Below are 18,399 nucleotides of genomic sequence, written 5' to 3'. Positions count from 1 at the left end.
TTGCTGCATGCAGGCTGTTATAATTAGATTTATTGTCATTATTAGTAGTACTGGCAGTAATAATATGTTACTACTAACCCACATATATACCTACCATTATACTATGTATAATATTATGCTATTATATATACATATATTACCACTATACATACACGTTTATATACACACATACACATATGTTATAAGTTTTATCATAAGTATACTTGTTAATAGCTATTGATGTACAACTACTATAAAAGCAGTTTAGAATTACTTTATAAAATCTACCGTTGGATGCTTTCCTTGAAAGTTGGATACTATCGCCTACCTTAGCTTGTTAAAAATATGTATATCAATATTGAATTTTTTTTGTGCGCAAAATAGATAGTAGTATGCATTTATGAAACATAGCGATTTAAAATGCTTTTACTGTAAATGAAATGGCAATTGAAATAAAATGTACATGTACGAGCACTTAAGAGAAGATTAATTTTTAGAAAATGTCTTTAAGCACGAAGTCACAACTGAAGCTTGTATATTATAAAAATGTTATGATGAGTTTAAAGAATGGGAAGCATCTATTATTTACTGACATAGAAACTCATTAATACGGATTTCACGTATAATATTATTGCTGATGGAGACTTACGCGTTTATAGGTTATAAGTAGAGTTATGTCAATTTAGATTGACACGCAATTATGTATATTCTGTTAGCTATATTTTATTTTTTATCGATATTTTCCACCGCTAATCATCCTGTGGCTGTTTTGTGCAACCAGATAGCAGTGAATGCTAAAGATCTCTAATTCGTTAGCATTAGGTTATACATCTCATAAGGGAAAAAGGAATAATCAAATATTTAGGTGTGCAGCAAAAGAATACACGTATATTTACATGCTCGTATTATATGTAGGTATGCAGAGTTTTTTAAATCTAATATGGACGATATAATATGTATATACATATGGTATGTGGTATATACCACCATATGTAATTACATATGTACATTACAATAATTGCGTAAATATTTTAGAAATCTTGTTACTTTTGACTTACAATTAGACAACTAGATATAGTGAGTATGATCGAGTCTCTTGAAAATTGCTGTATACGTACATAAAGTATGATCACTAGCGGTAGATTTATTGTTAAATATAACGAAAAAAAAAACGTTTCGTTATTGAAACGTGTTATAAAACTGCGATTTTGATAAGGTACATATTTACAAAGTACAGTAACGTGGAGAAAGTTAATTTAGAACGATTAATGTGATTTTATTTCGCTTTCTCACGTGTTCAAACTCACATATACCCTATGTACATATAAATCGATTTATTTACCGAAAATACAATGTGAGATTATTGCTCCATTCGTTACGATTCATTTTATATTTTCTACAGCTATTCCTGCCCGCCTTGGATACTTCTTTTTTCATGTTGGAAATTAAAAGTGAAAAGATACTATTTGAAAATTTCTGTGGAAAGTTGCAATGAAAACACCGTACGGTAGATATAACAAACTAGTAACAAATATGTAATATAATTACTCTCTGACAGTTTAAGAATATGAGAAATACGCTTTTTTTTTTTTTTTTAAAGAACGTACTATAAAATGATATTAATATATATTTAAATCTTAGTTACATTTACGAATATAATACCTTGCTTCCTTAAACTTGGATTAGAAAATTATAATCTAAAATAAGAGTGGAGAAATGAAAGTAACTTTAGAGTAATTAAAATAAAATATTAGCAATATAATGAAAACTGTACCAAAAAAATTTGTCAATACAAATATGAATCGAAATACGCGACAATTTGTCGATAAATTACGCACTTGCCCTTTTAAATCGCAAGAGTTGTTAAAATTCGTATTGAGAAACGAAAATTATAATTTTTGCTACTGCACTTCCGGCAAAGATCGTATTATGATAAACTTCCATACTTAAATCGAGTTCGATTTCCTGGGGGCCTTGTATGGTTCGTGTCATTACCAAAACAACCTGTGTTGGTGCAGGCCTTCTCAATGCGAAACATGATTCTGTGGCGCGTTGTACCCCAGGTGGTGCACGCGCTTCCAGGAATGCCATACTGAATTGTATCGTTGAGCTTGGCAGATGATATCCCTTCATTTTAAATAGTTCTTCCGGTCTGTTAGGTGCAATTGGTAACATGCTCACAAGAGTAATGAAATTGTATGAATAATGCGATGGTTGTCTAAGGCAAGGTGAATCGTTGATATGGCACGGCCATGATTTCACGCATCGGCTGAAATTTCAATAACCTATTATATAATTGGTTTACACAAAAGTTACTTAATTATGTTATGTATATAGGTATTATATGTTATTATTTTCATAAATTATCTACATGATATGCATGTACATACGTATTATATATACGGCGGATTCGGGAAGTTAAAACTGATTAATAAATTGAAAAAAAGCTAGTAGAATTTAGTAAGAAATATTACATATGTAAATTATGTTTTCACAATCACGTTTATTATCGATTTTTAATGTTTTTATGTGTCCTGTATATGGAACTACGCTGCATACGGAGCAAATCAGTTTGTTTTACTTGATTCATATTCAAAGAAAAGAATACCGTCGTAACAATCACACGTGTTATATTAGTCGTTGTTATTTTTATGTAGAACAATGTGACATTGAACGCTAGCATATACAGACATATACATATGTATATTATGTAATAAGTAATATAAGGTATCGATATCGTAGGAACCAATGTACTTACTTTTTTCTTTCATGATCACGGTGATATCCCACGGGACAGTTTATTTTATTGCAACGATAACCACCTCTAGTGTTGTGACAAATTTCATCTGCTCCTCTACAGACAGGTCCTGCCTGACACTCGTCGATATCTTGGAAAAGGTAACAAAGAATTAAATTTAAAAGAAATTACAAAAGTCATGTGTGTTATCAATTTTATCATCAAAGGAAAGTCAAGGACAGACGAAACAACTTGAGATTCAACTAATGGCCCACATTTTCGATGACTAGGTCAAGTACAGATTATAAGTACATAACAACGAGATAATGGAGGTAGAACACGCTTTAATAAACGACCTCGAGAGTTCTCATCGAGCATACAATACGTTTTACTCGTCGAACCTTTAACAGTTAAGGATGAAAATTTTTACATAATATAATTTAACAATTTGAAGATAACAACAAGCATACATACCTTCGCAAGTACGGCCGTTAAGTCCGAGTTTGTAACCATCTGGACATTTACAAGCATAACTTCCTGGTGTATTTTCACAAATTCCTACACACAAGTTGTTATTTTTGAACTCTGTACATTCATCGACGTCTGTGCAAGAACGATTATCAGCGTTTAACCTGAATCCGGGTTTACAGGCACATCTGTAATTACCCCACACGTTGAAACACATATGTTGACACAAACCAGGGGTCCTTTGGCACTCGTCAATATCCTAAAATTTTTAGAGATTTCATCATCTTATTAACAATAATTAATAATAAAAATACTTTCCCTAATAAGTAAGAGGATGAATGAATAAAATTACGCGGTTCCCTTATTTTAACAGAAGATACGAATGAATGAAAAAATTCTTTTCTATTATCAACATAAATCAATTATCGTTATTTCAATATATATGATCACATCTTACGAGTAGGTACTGATTAGTGATTCTCTCACGTATTTGAATCATAATTAATTATAAATAATCATTTTAAATGATAAAACATAATAGTTAGGAAAAGCAAACATGTAAAAAGTGAAATTCTTCCAGCATTGGAAATAAAATTAATGTGAATAACTCACTTGACAATTACCGCCAGCAAAACCACCAATATTTTCAAAACCACTTTCGCAGTTGCATCGAAAAGAACCGACAGTGTTTTCGCATTGACTGTTTGGTCCACATACATTATAAAGACTGCATTCGTCGATATCAACACAGTCTTTATTGGGTCCAGCAACGTGTCCTGGTGGACAAGTACAAACATAACCACCTACTCTATTTTCACATGTTTGATCCGGAGTACATTCGTGAGTACCATTCGCGCATTCATCTATGTCAACACAATATTGCCCTGATGTTGGATCCAAAGTAAACCCATTACTGCATATTACTTTGAATACACACCTGAAATTTCAATATTAAACAATTATCGGGGAATTGAACTGAAAACTGCAGCACAGTTTCTACGTTCTAAATTGTATATTACGTATTAAAATAATTTGCTAAATAGATCGACCAACATATTGATGTACCTATAAGATCCAAGAGTGTTGATACATCGCATTGTTCTGCCACAAATGTTCGGATCTTTCTGACATTCGTCTATATCCACGCATTTTCCTCCAGAACCAGCCTCAAATCCACGTAGACAACTATACGTTCCCTTTCCCGGGGTAGTTAATGAAGTAGGAGTAACGGCTGTAGATATGGATGTGGATGTGAATGTGGATGTGGATGTTGATTTACTGGTCGTGGTTGTCATTAGCGTCGTTGGGATATCAATACGAGCCTGTGGTCCCGGCATACGTGGGTTACGATCGCATCGATAAGAGCCAAGTGTGTTCCTACATTGATAACCCGGTCCGCAGTCGTGTGTACCGAGTAGACACTCGTCGTCGTCTTCGCAGATCTCAGTGGCGGCATTCAGAGTATATCCTGTACCACACGATAGGTATCGAGTGCAAGTGTAGCTACCTATAGTATTATCGCACCTTTGACCTTGCAAACAACTATCTTCCTGTAACAAAATTTTCACATCTATTGTCACGTCTATTTAAATCTGATTTCCATCGAATTGTTTAGTTTAGAATAATCGCAATTGAAAATAACTATTTTTGTTGATTTTTCTTGATTTTTGATAATAACGATTATCTGTGACATTGTCCAAAGAAAAATGATGAACATGCTCCAAAATTTTGCGTCGACTTGTAACATGTGATGAAGTGAGTAAAATGATTATAAAAATTAAAAACACATTGAAAAACACTTCTTTAAGAAACATACTGATAGCTTTTTGATACAACTTTCTTAACGAAATATCGTATATAAATTTAAGATATCATTAAGCAATTCTTTTTTATCGTACAAAGAATAAGTTATACGTATTGAAAGCGAATAAAAACTCGCCAAATACATATGCTGATGTTGAATATAAGTTTTAGTTCTATAATTCTATAAATCTTCCATAAAACATAAACTTCATTGACATTGCTGGTTAATACAATCGTCGGAAATATTTATTTTACCTGCGTTTGACATTCGTTAATGTCCACACAGGCTTGAGTTAAATTCTCACGCCTAAAACCAATTCTGCATTCGCACATGTAGCTTCCCATGGTATTAATGCAGTCCTCGTTGCTACTACACGCATCATCTATTTCCCTACATTCGTCGATGTCGACACAACGATTATTGACGAATTTCGTTCCAGGGATACACTTTTTGCTTGACGGTGCTGGTAAGGCTGTCGTAGGCGGTTTCCTGATTCTCGGCTTCGGAGGTGTTGCGCAACTATAACCACCCGGTTGATTATAGCAAACTTCACCTATGCAAGAGTCCAAACCTTCCGCGCATTCGTCGATATCTATCAAATACGATAATTTATCTCTTATCAATAATTTGTTCGAAAGATTCAAAATATTTAACGTTTTTGCAATAAAACTGTCAATGAAGTTGAATAATAATAGTTAATTTTTGTATTTATTTATAATTCTAACACGTCTAACAATAAGTAAGTAGTAAATAATTACTATAACTGTACAATATAGTTATTGTTGGACTACTCTGGCATGAAAATAAAGTTTTAATAACAATGATTATTTAAAATAAACTATTTGCAATTATGTTGTTGTTTACATACGAATCTATGGCAAGAATCTATATAACGCGACGATTGTTAAAAAATTACTTTTGCTGTAATACCTATTAAGTATATTAAATGACCATTATAATACATGCTACATGCTTTCACTTCATGTTTAGTCAAGAAATTTGACAAATTGATGTTAATTATGAGTAAATAAAATGGTATTGATCATTGATGGAATTTTATCGCAGTCTTATAACACTTGCACACATAAAACGAGCAATAACAAAACATATCACGAGTTACTATACTATATTATATCACAAAATTAATATGCACATTATAACAAAAATTAGCTTAAACCGTACACTATGCTTCACATGCAATAAGCGAACAAGGATACTGGTTTTAAAATATTTCGTAATATATCAAACTTTCGACGTTCAATTCAAAACTTGTCAATTTCCATTCTGAAAAAAGTTATAAATCATTACAAATTAATTTATAAGTTATTCTATTAATTTCATATGTTTAAAAAAAAAAATTAAAATGAAAATTATGCACAAATTAATTTTTGTTTTATGTAGAGAGAGAGAGAGAGAGAGAGAGAGAGAGAGAATATTATAGTACTTTAACAACAGTTTTAAGTAAATTCAATTCGAAAATTAAAATGTAGTAAAATATACCTGTGCACCTTCTTAATCGAGGATGATATCTGAAACCGGAAGGACAAGCAGGTTTCTGACGTTGACGCTGCTTAAACGATGTAGGTTTTTCACATCTAAACACATTACGACACGGATACGATTTATTAATTTTATAGAATTACTTAACCATATTATGTGCTTAAATAAATTCCTCGATTACATAACGGTCATATTATATAATAAAATCATGTAAATAACAAAGAAAGTTCGCTAAAAATGTTAAAGCACTTCGTAAGATCGTGCGCATTTGTATACGTTTGTTAATAGATACATATTATTCACAAAAATTATTTAATTTCTATTAACTGAAAAGCTAGAAAATAATGGTAACTATGTTGTAGATTGAAATACATCTTAATTTCTTTTTTTCCTGATGTAATGCTGTAAAACTTAAAATTCAAAATATTAAGTTAATAATGTAGACCTGTAAGTTCCAGGTAGATTGAAGCATTTTTCAAAAAGTCTAGTATCACATTTGTTTTGGCCATGAACGCATTCGTCGATATCTTCGCATCGTTTAGTAGTTAAAGAGTATTGATAACCCGATGGGCAAGATGGTAACCTAGTCAAACATTCGAAGCTGCCGTTTTTATTAACACAATACTCATGTAATTCTAATCGACAAGTGTGCAGGTTTTCCAAACACTCGTCGATATCGACGCAGCTACCATTGAAAGATCGATTGTAACCGCTGCTGCAAGGTGGAATTAACTTGCACAAAAAGGAACCGTTTGTGTTAACGCATTTATGAGTGCCCTGTGGACAATCGTGTCTGCCTAAAAGACACTCGTCGACATCTTGACAACTCTTTGTCGCTGTATTAAAATACCAGCCAGTGGTACATAGTGGTAAACACATAAAACTGCCTGGGCTATTATGACATTGCTCGTAGTCTCGACAACTCAGACTTGCTGCGCACTCATCAATGTCGACACATTCTCCGCTTTTTATATCTCTAGCATATCCGAGTTTACACGGTTCCGAAAATACGTGATCATCCATATTCTACAAAATAAATTACACGGATATTTTTTAAGAGTTTAGATCATTTATAACTGTGAAAGGAAAACCCCATTAGTTATCCAGAAAATTTAAAGTGTGCAATAGCTTTGTGACAAAGACTGAAGAAGAAAATTCAAAGATGTAAACGAATATACATACATAATGTATTTAAATTTCATATAAAATAAATTTTGAATTAATAATAAAATAGAGAAGCAATATATTTATTTATTTTATTTTATATATTAATAAATACCTGCATTATGTGGTTCTTCTTAATATCTAATAGCCTGTTAATTGTTGTTGAACTTGTTGTTGTTGTTGTTGTTGTTGTTGTAAATGCTTCACAGATATAAGAACCGTTCGTATTAACACAGAACTGAGTCGATGCATTACAAGAATGTAATCCAAGTGCACACTCGTTTATATCTTGACAAAATTCTTTACTCGAGTAATAACTATTGTTATACAACTGAAAACCAGACGGACATACTGGAGAACATCTATATCCACCTTTGAAATTTATACATTGTTCACCGATTCCACAATTTGATGAACCATTGCTACATTCATCGACATCTGCCGAAAGAAGAATTCATAACAAAGTTAAAAACAATCAATTAAGTTTATTAATATAATATAACATGATATAATATGATATAATATAATATATATATAATAGAGATAACACTAATTTTTTGTCGAATGGAACGTTAATTATTTTAATGAAAAAAAGTGAAAAAAATATATAAGTAAATAAACAAAATTTTAATACTCTTATACCGATACAATCTAGACTTCGTTGATCAAATATGAAACCTCTCTCGCAATTCCTTGTTTCATTAACAATTGGAAAGATTGAACTTAGTAATTTATGTCCCCTTTTATACGAATAAGCATGAGTATCTTCAACCTTTCCACGTAAATTCGCATCTTGGTGACTTAATAGTTCGCATCTAATTAAATGAAATATAATAAAAATATGTACGCAATTCGATGATTAATGTTATTAATTGTTACATAAAATTGTTATATGAAACGATCCTTTAAAAAACGTACCTATAACTACCTATGTCATTAACACATTGTTCTGTATTTTCACACGAATGCAATTGTTCTTTACATTCGTCCACATCGATACATGCTTCCATGGAATCATTTATCGGCTTATATCCCGCAGGACAAATCAATGACTTATCATTTGAAAACGGAGATTCAGAATGATTCGGAGACAAGCATTCATAACCACCTACCACATTTTTGCAGGTGGTATTTGAACTTAGACAAGGATTATTAGAGCCAGAGCATTCATCCACATCTACAAATGTAATTACATATATATAAACAGAATAAATAAAATGGTGCAATAGTTTATAATAAAAATTATATTTCAATAGTAGTCTTTAATATAATCATCACGTTTTAATTTTTCGATTAAAATTCCAAAAATTGTATGGAATGGTTATTTCATGTTAGAAATAACGTATCGATTTGGAAAGAGGATTAAAAAGATAAAGGAAATTGTTTAAATAAAGAAATGATAAAGTATTAAACGGGTGTATAAATTCTTACTCACATGCAAGTAAGATACATGCTGAATCAACGTAAATTCACGTAATAACGTTTGAGGTAAAATATTTTCAAACATTCGATTAATTAGTGTTAAGATATAAAAGGAAGTTTGTGCATGCACATATCTCATATTTATAGAAGGGCATAAAAATATCAAAGGAGAAACTTCCTGTTGACGTAATAAATAGACTATCATTAGAAATATCAAACAAGTAAAACATATTCGATTGAATAATAATCACATTAATAAATCATAGAATGCTTGAAAATAGTTACCTATGCAGGTACCCAAATTAACACTGTAAGTAAATCCTTCATCACATTTTACATCACATTCGTAAGCACCATCGATATTACGACATTCTTCTGTATCTTCCAAACAGCTATGAATGCCTTCTACACATTCATTCACATCTATAAAAGGAAACAAGAGTAGGTTGATATCTTTCTTTTTTATTACAAAGAAATCACAAAAAGTGTGTATCATTATGATAAGTTTCACCCTTACGTTTTCACCTTTAAGTTAACATTTCAAATTATACAATAAATACCTTCGCATTGCTGTGACAATTTATTGAATTTAAATCCAGCGGGACAAGATTTTATTCCCTTCATTTCTAGACAGCTAAAACTGCCTTGGGTGTTAACACAAAAATTTTTCTTTCCGGAGCATGGTTTCGATAATACAAGACACTCATCGATATCTGAAAAAAAACATTGAAATTTGATAATATACGTCCATAAAATAGTATTTTATATAAAATATCAATTTACAACATAGATATAACGTGTTCTTGCCGTAATAAAAAATTGCAAAGATAATCTAAATTCTTATTGATCTAATGTAATTCAAATTTTTAAAAGTTAATTAATATTGTTACAGATAAATAACATTCGGCCTCCACCTGCATTATTTCAATTCTACGAAACGGAAACAAAGGTGTTCTTATTCAAAATTTCTTTTTACCTGAATTTTATCATAATTTATCTAAACAATGAGACACAACCGCGATTATGCTAGGATATTAGTTCTGATAAATATCTGGTGGATACCGTTCTCGGAAATCTATACATTTTCCATATTCGTACAATAAACTCCTTGAACCACCTTGGCCACGTAAAGTTTCGAGATTTTCACAGTATATGTATAAAGAGGCGAAAAATTGTGCTTCTTGGACAGAAGTTACGGTTACGAAAAGTGTCATCTCGTGTCGCGAAACAACACGTTCGTTAAGAGCTAGTACAGTATAGTATAGTGGAATCGGGTTAAAGTTCTCTTTCGATCAACGTTAACTCTTAGGGATCCGTGAGACGATCTAAGTACTCTACTTCTGTGCGGTATTTCTCTAAGCTATTCTTAGTCTTCGCTCATTTATTTGCGACATATCCACTTGTAATGTAACAATCTCTTGAATGCAATACATATACCTGTGTTATATAAATTAATTAATAAAATAATTTAACCGAATTATTTAAACCTTAACATTCAAGCCCACAATCCTGTATAGCGTACAATGTACAACATAGTCGAACGTACTTACATTTTACTAATCAAAGTTACACGAAGCCTTACTAACATTTTCTCCGATTTTCCATCGGATTCGTTCACACGTCTCAATACAGAACAAATTTTTCCAAGCCAGTGGCTCCTCGATTTCCCATCGAATTCGTCAATGAAAACTAAATCTCTCTTGTGACTCCCTGATCTTACATCAGATTCGTTTGCACTTTCTTCAATTTTCTAACACCACCTCGGCTTTGATTTCGCATCGAATTCGTCTGCAATCTCTTTGCCATTAACTCCCCGATTTCGCATTGGGCTCGTTCATAACATTGCATCCTTCTGCGACCCACTGACTTAGCGTCAGGTTCGTCCTCGTAAACAATAATCCTAACGGCTATCTGAACTCGCGTCAGCTCCGTCCGTACATTTGTTACACTGTAACCGTATTCCTACGAAATACACTCGCGTTGCTCGAAACCCCGACTCGTAATAATATAATAAAAAGTAAATTATTAACTGCGAAATATTAATTGAAAAATGAAAAATCGATAAAATAGATAAAAATTAAATTCATCAATGTACTGTTATGCACAGTTCGGAAAGATTAGGGACCCAAAAACGGCAGAAACACTTCATATCGCAGTATCAGCATCGGCACTTGGGCACATTTTTAACCTCGTTTCAAAGCATTGCGTTAAGTAGCATTCTGCAAGGCTAGCAGAACTTCGCTTCTGATGTTAGCCGCTGTCTCAAAACATATACCAAACACGGATATAAGAACTATCGGCGGAAAGAGTTCATTCATAAATCGTCAAACATCATGTAATTCATATTCATCAAATATAATAGAGTACATAATGCAATTGATTCAACTGCAATCGATGCAGTTCCTTGTGCTCTACATAAAAGTACTAACATACTTATGCCCTAAACTTATTCATTAAGAAGTTATCGAAGCTAAAAGTTCTCTGAATTATTTCAACGGAATATAGCGTAGATACTCTGAAACACTTGCCGGGAGACTATATATATAAATTATTTATACGTATATATCCAAACCAAAAGATTTAAATATGTAAATTAGATATATTGAAAATAGACATTATAAAATAAATAATTGAAAATGTACTCTTAAACAATTAGAAAATTAAATAGATTCAAACCTGTACAAAAGCCTGTAGCGGCCTCCCACTGGTATCCAGGAGGACAAGTATCCTCTTCGTACCCAAGTTTATGTTTAGACGTGCACGTGTAAGATCCTATATTATTCTCGCAGTGACCAGGACATGCTCCTTTTTCTATACACTCGTTCACGTCTAAGCAATGGGACACACAATGCCAACAAAAGTAAGCAAGGACACAAGCAAAATTGCAGTGCATCATTACAAAAAGAAAATAAAGCTCATATCATTAAGCAAACATAAAATATGCTTGAAAGTGAATTTAGAACTCATAAAACATTAAGAACTTAATGTCAAAGGATATAAAATGAATTATTACTTACTACAGATTAATTAGATATTCAAATTTAATTTCGAAGAATGTATTACTATATATATATATATATTATTACATTATATATACATTTACATATTATATATATGTATTACATTTATTTACATTGTAATACATACTATATGTATTATATGTATGCATATATATATATATATATTTATTTATTTATTTATTTATTTATAAATTAACTTATAATATATATTATTAAATAACATAAATTAATTCATAAAAATAATTCATTGTTAATATGGTTAGTTTAAATTCTCTTTATTGACATTTGAGAAATATTAATAATAATAGTTTGATTTGAATATCTCTCTCATACTCACCGTCACACACTTGATTGGTAGCATTGTAACGATAACCAGTGGGACAAAGAGATGAAAACTCGTTATCATCCTCAGGAATTGTACTTTTGTTTTCCGATGATTTAGGTAAACAAGAACGTTTATCCTTCGCCAGTACGTAATCAGGATTGCAGCTACACGTAACTGCAACTCCATTGTCCGTGCAGCGTTGTTCACATGGATTGCTCGATTTGCATCTAGATCATATACGATTGCACAATGACATAGTATAATCGAACAACAAAGATATGTTGTTTTCTTGTGAAATATTCGATAAATGAACTAATATCTTGGAAGATCGGTGTTAGGACAATTGTTTGAGCAATTGTAAACATACGTATATATGTGGATTTGGATTTAATAATGATACAATTATTTTATATCAGGTTGCTATGGATAGTACTGAAACGAATAGTAAATTAATTTTATAAATTCAATAGATATTATATAATAATTTTAACGCTGCGAATATTTATCAAAATGAACAATATTATAAAATTTGCAGAAGCAAAATATAATATATGTATATATATAAATATCTTATAAAGCTTTTATACCTGTCAGTAGGTAAGTCTTGACTACAAGTTTTTCCATCTTCTAGTAGAGTAAAGCCTTCGTAACATTTGCAATAATAAGATCCTGGCGTAGGGACACAAATGTCAGAACACAATAATCCCTTCATAAGTTGACAGATGTCATCTAATGCTGTAAATTAATGTTATGACGTTGAATTTCTGTTGTGATCGTTGTTATATTAATTTTAAGTTGACTGGCAGGTAATGTCGAATTTTTTATTTATAATTTTATTTCTTTATTTCTCTATCACATATTATTTGTGATTTCATCTAATTGTTTTCCTATGCCGCAAAGATTTGAATATATCTTTCTAAGTGAATCGTTGATTTATCTTCGAGATTGTAATTTCAAAACATTTCCACGTATGAATACTTGGTACTAATTTTTAATCACACAACAGTTTTCTTGTTACTTCCTTAAAATACTTTTAAAAGATACAGTTATAATAAATTTCTCCGCCGCAAGTGACAGCAAAAACAGCAGAACTCTTTTTGTGATACAATCACTCGAAGGACTCTCAATGTAAGATAATAAAAAAATTACCTTGTAAACAAATAAAATATGGACATAGAAGATAAGATATTTTGGGATAGAGATCATCAGCAGTATTTTCCAATCACTTTAATGATAGATGATGAACTTTCATAATGTAGGAACTAAATATAAAAACATGATCGATTTTGGAGTTTTAGGACTTTATTGAATATTTCTACTTACGAGGTGTAGGTAGCGATTGTGAAAAAGATGTCGAAGCCAATGTTTCAGTAGATAATGAAGAAGTCGATGTTGATGGAGATGAAGTTGATTCAGTATCGGTAGTCTCACTGAACGACGTTGCCTTTGTAAGATCTGTGGTAGAAGTTGATGTTGTACTCGGTGACGCTTCGTAACAACATTCCAAAAATGCAGGATCCCATGGATTCCCAAATGTAAATTTCTTAAAAGCGCATCCTTGTCCCATAGATCCAGTTAAAATACCTTTGATGGAATTTCAAAATTAATGAAAAATGATTAATGAAGAAAAAGAATGGCAGAATAAAAAAAGCACTGGTTCTAATGTGGATTATTAAATTATAATTTTGACACCGTTATTTAAATTATTAAATTCTTTTTTATTAATTGTGTGATACTATTTCGATATGGATCAATATACCTAAAGAAAATGATTATTAGATCTAATAACGATATGATCAAAATAAATATGTAGTCAATAATAATCGCGCATCTCAAGATGTGAAATATTAAAATTGAGAAAAAATAAAATCATAGTTAAGAAAATACTTTTTTCTTTACTAAAAGTTTTTGCTGTTATTATTCGTAATATACCTCCTATAGAAAGAAGTAAATAAAAAATAAAGAGACATAAATACCAAAAATTATATGAATATGTGAATTACCCAGTTTACAAGCTTCGCAACAGTCACGGTGATAATCACCCGGCCCTGAACGTTTACTTTTGGTATCAGAAACACACGCTAAACCAGCATGCGCATCTAATTTTCCTTTCTTGCATTGTTCCTCGTGATACGCTCTCACGCAACAAATGTCTACAGCCTCTAAGCAAAGACCTTGTTCGACTGTCGGCACTCCAGACACCGGTCCTGTGAACTTTTCACACCTTAGGCCTTCCAAAGCCCACGAAGTACCAAGCCCACAGCATTTTTCAAATTCTGCTTCCATCCTAGCTTCGCTGAACAACGCCTCTGTTACACAAACAAAATATACTTCTCTTAACAAATCTCTCTAATAACAATTATATCGGTCTTTATAATTCCTTCTTCTTCATAACTTGAACCTTTTTTCTCATTTTCCTTCAAAATATAAATTACTTCACCAAATGTGTACGTTATATTATATTATAACAACTGTTTCCGTCGATAAAACAATTAAAGCATCAGAGACCTTAATACTTTTAATCTCAAACATTTAACAAATTTTGCCAAAACAACTGAAAATCGGTTTGTCTATTCTTAATTTTATAAAATGCTTAGTGTTAAATATCATATTATATTCCATCGATATTTATATTTTTTAGTAGTTCGTCTCCGTTTTATTGTTCCCGCTTTGATCGTCATTTTTAAAACCATTATGAGTGGAAATAAGTGTAAAGTATAAAAAATAATTATTTTTGACGATAAACTTATGACGTAAAATTATATCTTATTTGTCTATCGTTTTCACAAACTCTCGACAGAATTTAAGTCTATTGTGAAATCGTAAAATCCTTCCTGACGCTGCCGCATGTACAGCGATAAGAAGAACAATTGTAGATAGACAACTATTTCTTACCAATCTTTGTTATTTAATTTTTACTCGTCATTCGTTTCGTATGATAAATTACATTTAGTTTATTATGCAAAAAATATACCAATTGATGACATTCCACATCTATTCGTATATACATATGTATAAGTTTTATTTAAAACTTACCTACTAATATAATTTTATACTAAACTAAATTAAAGCTAACCAGGATTCAATTTCATCTATGTGCTTATCATATTCATACAACAACACTTTTGTTTTTAAATAAAAGATTTTAAATGTAGATCTTAAATTATTAGATTGAATAATATGATATGCTTAATATGATATACTCGTAAATATGTATAATGTAATATAGGGTACTCTCTATTTAACTCTATTGTATCTTTAAACGAATTCAATCATATGAGTCATACGAATTAAGTTTTTTAGATATAATACATGAAATAGGTGAAATAAACATATCGTTAAATGTTCTTTGAAACGTTGCATTTTCATTATACTATTAATAAAGAATTAACAATATAATCATTAATATTACAATATAATATAAACATATTGCTACTAGTTTATTACGATTATAGTTCGAATTTGCTGTCATTAGTACATATTACAGTGACATCACAATTGCACAATTCTAATAAATTTTCTAATGTTGAAAATTTCTTAACATCTTCAATGGACAGTTAATAGTTTACTGCATTTAATTATCAACTTTCTAGACGTTACACTGTACATATGTATACGAGCATCTGACTTTATACGAAATTTCTTTAATATTAAAGTGCGCTGTGAATTTTAACATTTGATATTAGAAAATATCAACAAATACAAAATAAATACAAGGAAATATTAATTTATCGTTCGTTCCTTCGTTCAAAGTAATTAATATTGTTGTAGTATTATATTCCTTATCTTCTTATAAGGAGAGATATACCTACATTATTTTCGCTTGGATATATTTTTATACGCTATGCATTACTATACAGTGGTAAAAGCAATTCTTGTTGCAGTGTTTAGCTAGAAGTCTCTATAAATCAATGAAGACCATACATACTGAGTAATAACAAAACCATAATTTGTTTAATGATAAGAATGGAACTAGTGCATACGTATGTTTCCTTGTTATTTCGTTGGAAAACTACGCAACCCTTTCTGACTGTCACATCTTTGCGATTTTTTTTCTTTTTTTATTATTATTTAATTTGTACTTTACAATTTGTCCAGTTGGACATTCGGTAAATTTGTCTAGCTTAGCGATATTTGACACTAACTACACATAGTTATATATATATTCCGAATTCAATCCAGAAAAGAATTCTTATCTTTATTTAAACGTTTTATAAATGGATAATTTCAAATAGGACAAAATATGTTTAAAAAATAATTATGTTCCATTATTAAAAACACTCATCTTTCATTTATAAATATGATAGATTCTAAGCTATGCAAGTAGTTACTATTTGTTTATTATTTACTCTCGAACCCGGAACGTACGTGTTCCTCTACTCTTAAGTATTCATTCTATTTAATTTCCCTGTCCTTTCTCATCGTTAATGCTACCATGAACATCTCTAAACTATAAACTATCCATCCTAAAAAATCTACCGAACGTTACTTTACGCGTGTCAACTTCATATCAATTCACTTATCAATTCTAAGAAAGCGATCTCTCTAACGCGTATTCAGTTTGTCATCTCTCTACGAACAAGGAATCTAATATATAAATAAATAGAATTTGCTTAATTTCCTTTTCCATAATGGACAATGAGCTGGATTAAAACATAGTTATTAGGCATAAACTTTTAAATAACTCAAAGATTAATATTCTTCAAGATTAAGATATTGTTTTAATCAGAATATCAGGCTGAACATTTTGATGTACATACATCATAGTCATGACCCATTTTATCCCATTATGTATTTATCATGGTCATCTAGTAAAATTGGAAGATTTCTCTTTATTCTCTGTTATCGATAAAAGAAGGCGTGTTCCACGAAATTTCTTTCCTTTCTATAAAATTTATAAAATAAATAGAAAATAACATCTGCCTGAATGATAAACAAGGAATCGTCTAAGTTCTTCGTTTCTTCCTTTCTAGCTACAAATCATTAAAAGTATTGTTAAAAACATGATTCGAAGGAAAAATGTATGATTAATAAATTTAGATTATCTAATCGTTTACGTTTTTAACAACTAGGTATATTCTCCTCGTCATATTAAATAAAATGGAAACCACACAGCAGATAGAAGAAAATGCATTGTTTATGCTAGTAGTAAATGGAGCGAAAAAAAGATCTAATTGTAGATAAAAACTTTACATTTAAATGCAGGTTCTGCGCTATCGATTATTTCGAGACTTATCATCCAAAAACAAATCAATAATTAATACAATAAAATCGATTTTAGGAATAATAACTCATTTTCCAATAAAATTCTTAACATGAAAGATACCTCGCTTTTGTAGAGAAAATTGCTCCAACCGAATGACCAGAAGTAGAAAGAAAATCGCACATAGATCGACGAATCGGATCATCTTCTTAAAATTCCCATAAAACGAACTGGTTTCCGCGTACAGATATCACAATCTTTCAAACTGTCACGATCTTTTTCTTAATTTGTCTGTTTGTCGTTGCCAGTTTGAGTTTGAGTCGGAATCGTTGACTTGAAAGTGAAATATCGTTCTTCTTTGTTGTCGGATGCGTTCCGAGCAAACGCTCGACATGCATTAAAGCGTTCAGTTTGCCGGTAGCACGGTTTTCTCCTCTGCACCTTTCTATGTGCATCTCATTTCTTGAATTATCCCACTCTATCTTACGATACGATTCCTTTTCCCGTCTGCGCTCTGTCCCTGTTTCGTGTGCGCGCGCATAAATATCAGACTGATTTCGTCGTTAGTAACGGCGCCGATTGAGAACTTGCTCAAAACTTGGCCCTAACAAGATCCTTCGATTGTTTTCTCTTTTATTTCTTTTCTTATCCTTATGTATCTTCACCTAAATTGTTTCACTCGTGACAAATAATTTTAACTCCTTTTAACATTATGTAATTTGGAAATTCCATATTTTTCTATTATTTATCGTTACACGAATATGTGTACATGTATAT

At 31.1% G+C, this 18,399-nt stretch overlaps 1 protein-coding gene across 3 annotated transcripts; it reads right to left on the bottom strand.

The window, feature by feature from the left end:
* Nucleotides 1–847: 847 nt before the first annotated feature.
* LOC122577638 (fibrillin-1-like) lies at nucleotides 848–18,399 on the bottom strand. 3 transcript variants are annotated; one of them, XM_043749059.1, is made up of 19 exons: nucleotides 17,746–18,399; nucleotides 14,423–14,728; nucleotides 13,743–14,003; nucleotides 13,007–13,154; nucleotides 12,432–12,646; nucleotides 11,751–11,903; nucleotides 9,635–9,787; nucleotides 9,360–9,497; nucleotides 8,571–8,829; nucleotides 8,295–8,467; nucleotides 7,768–8,090; nucleotides 6,934–7,514; nucleotides 6,489–6,583; nucleotides 5,243–5,580; nucleotides 4,250–4,734; nucleotides 3,797–4,121; nucleotides 3,191–3,443; nucleotides 2,738–2,867; nucleotides 848–2,248 (listed from the first exon to the last, which is right to left on the bottom strand). In XM_043749059.1, the coding sequence occupies exons 1-19, from the start codon at nucleotides 17,825–17,827 to the stop codon at nucleotides 1,843–1,845; spliced, it is 4,824 nt and encodes a 1,607-aa protein (XP_043604994.1). In that variant the 5' UTR covers nucleotides 17,828–18,399; the 3' UTR covers nucleotides 848–1,842. The 3 variants fall into 3 exon arrangements, with proteins under 3 accessions (XP_043604994.1, XP_043604995.1, XP_043604996.1); XM_043749061.1 differs by having other exon boundaries at nucleotides 2,127–2,248; nucleotides 2,734–2,867; XM_043749060.1 differs by lacking the exon at nucleotides 11,751–11,903.

Source organism: Bombus pyrosoma, linkage group LG2 (genome assembly GCF_014825855.1).
Source record: "Bombus pyrosoma isolate SC7728 linkage group LG2, ASM1482585v1, whole genome shotgun sequence".
Classification (NCBI taxonomy): domain Eukaryota; kingdom Metazoa; phylum Arthropoda; class Insecta; order Hymenoptera; family Apidae; genus Bombus; species Bombus pyrosoma.
This window is presented reverse-complemented; position numbering and strand designations above follow the sequence as displayed.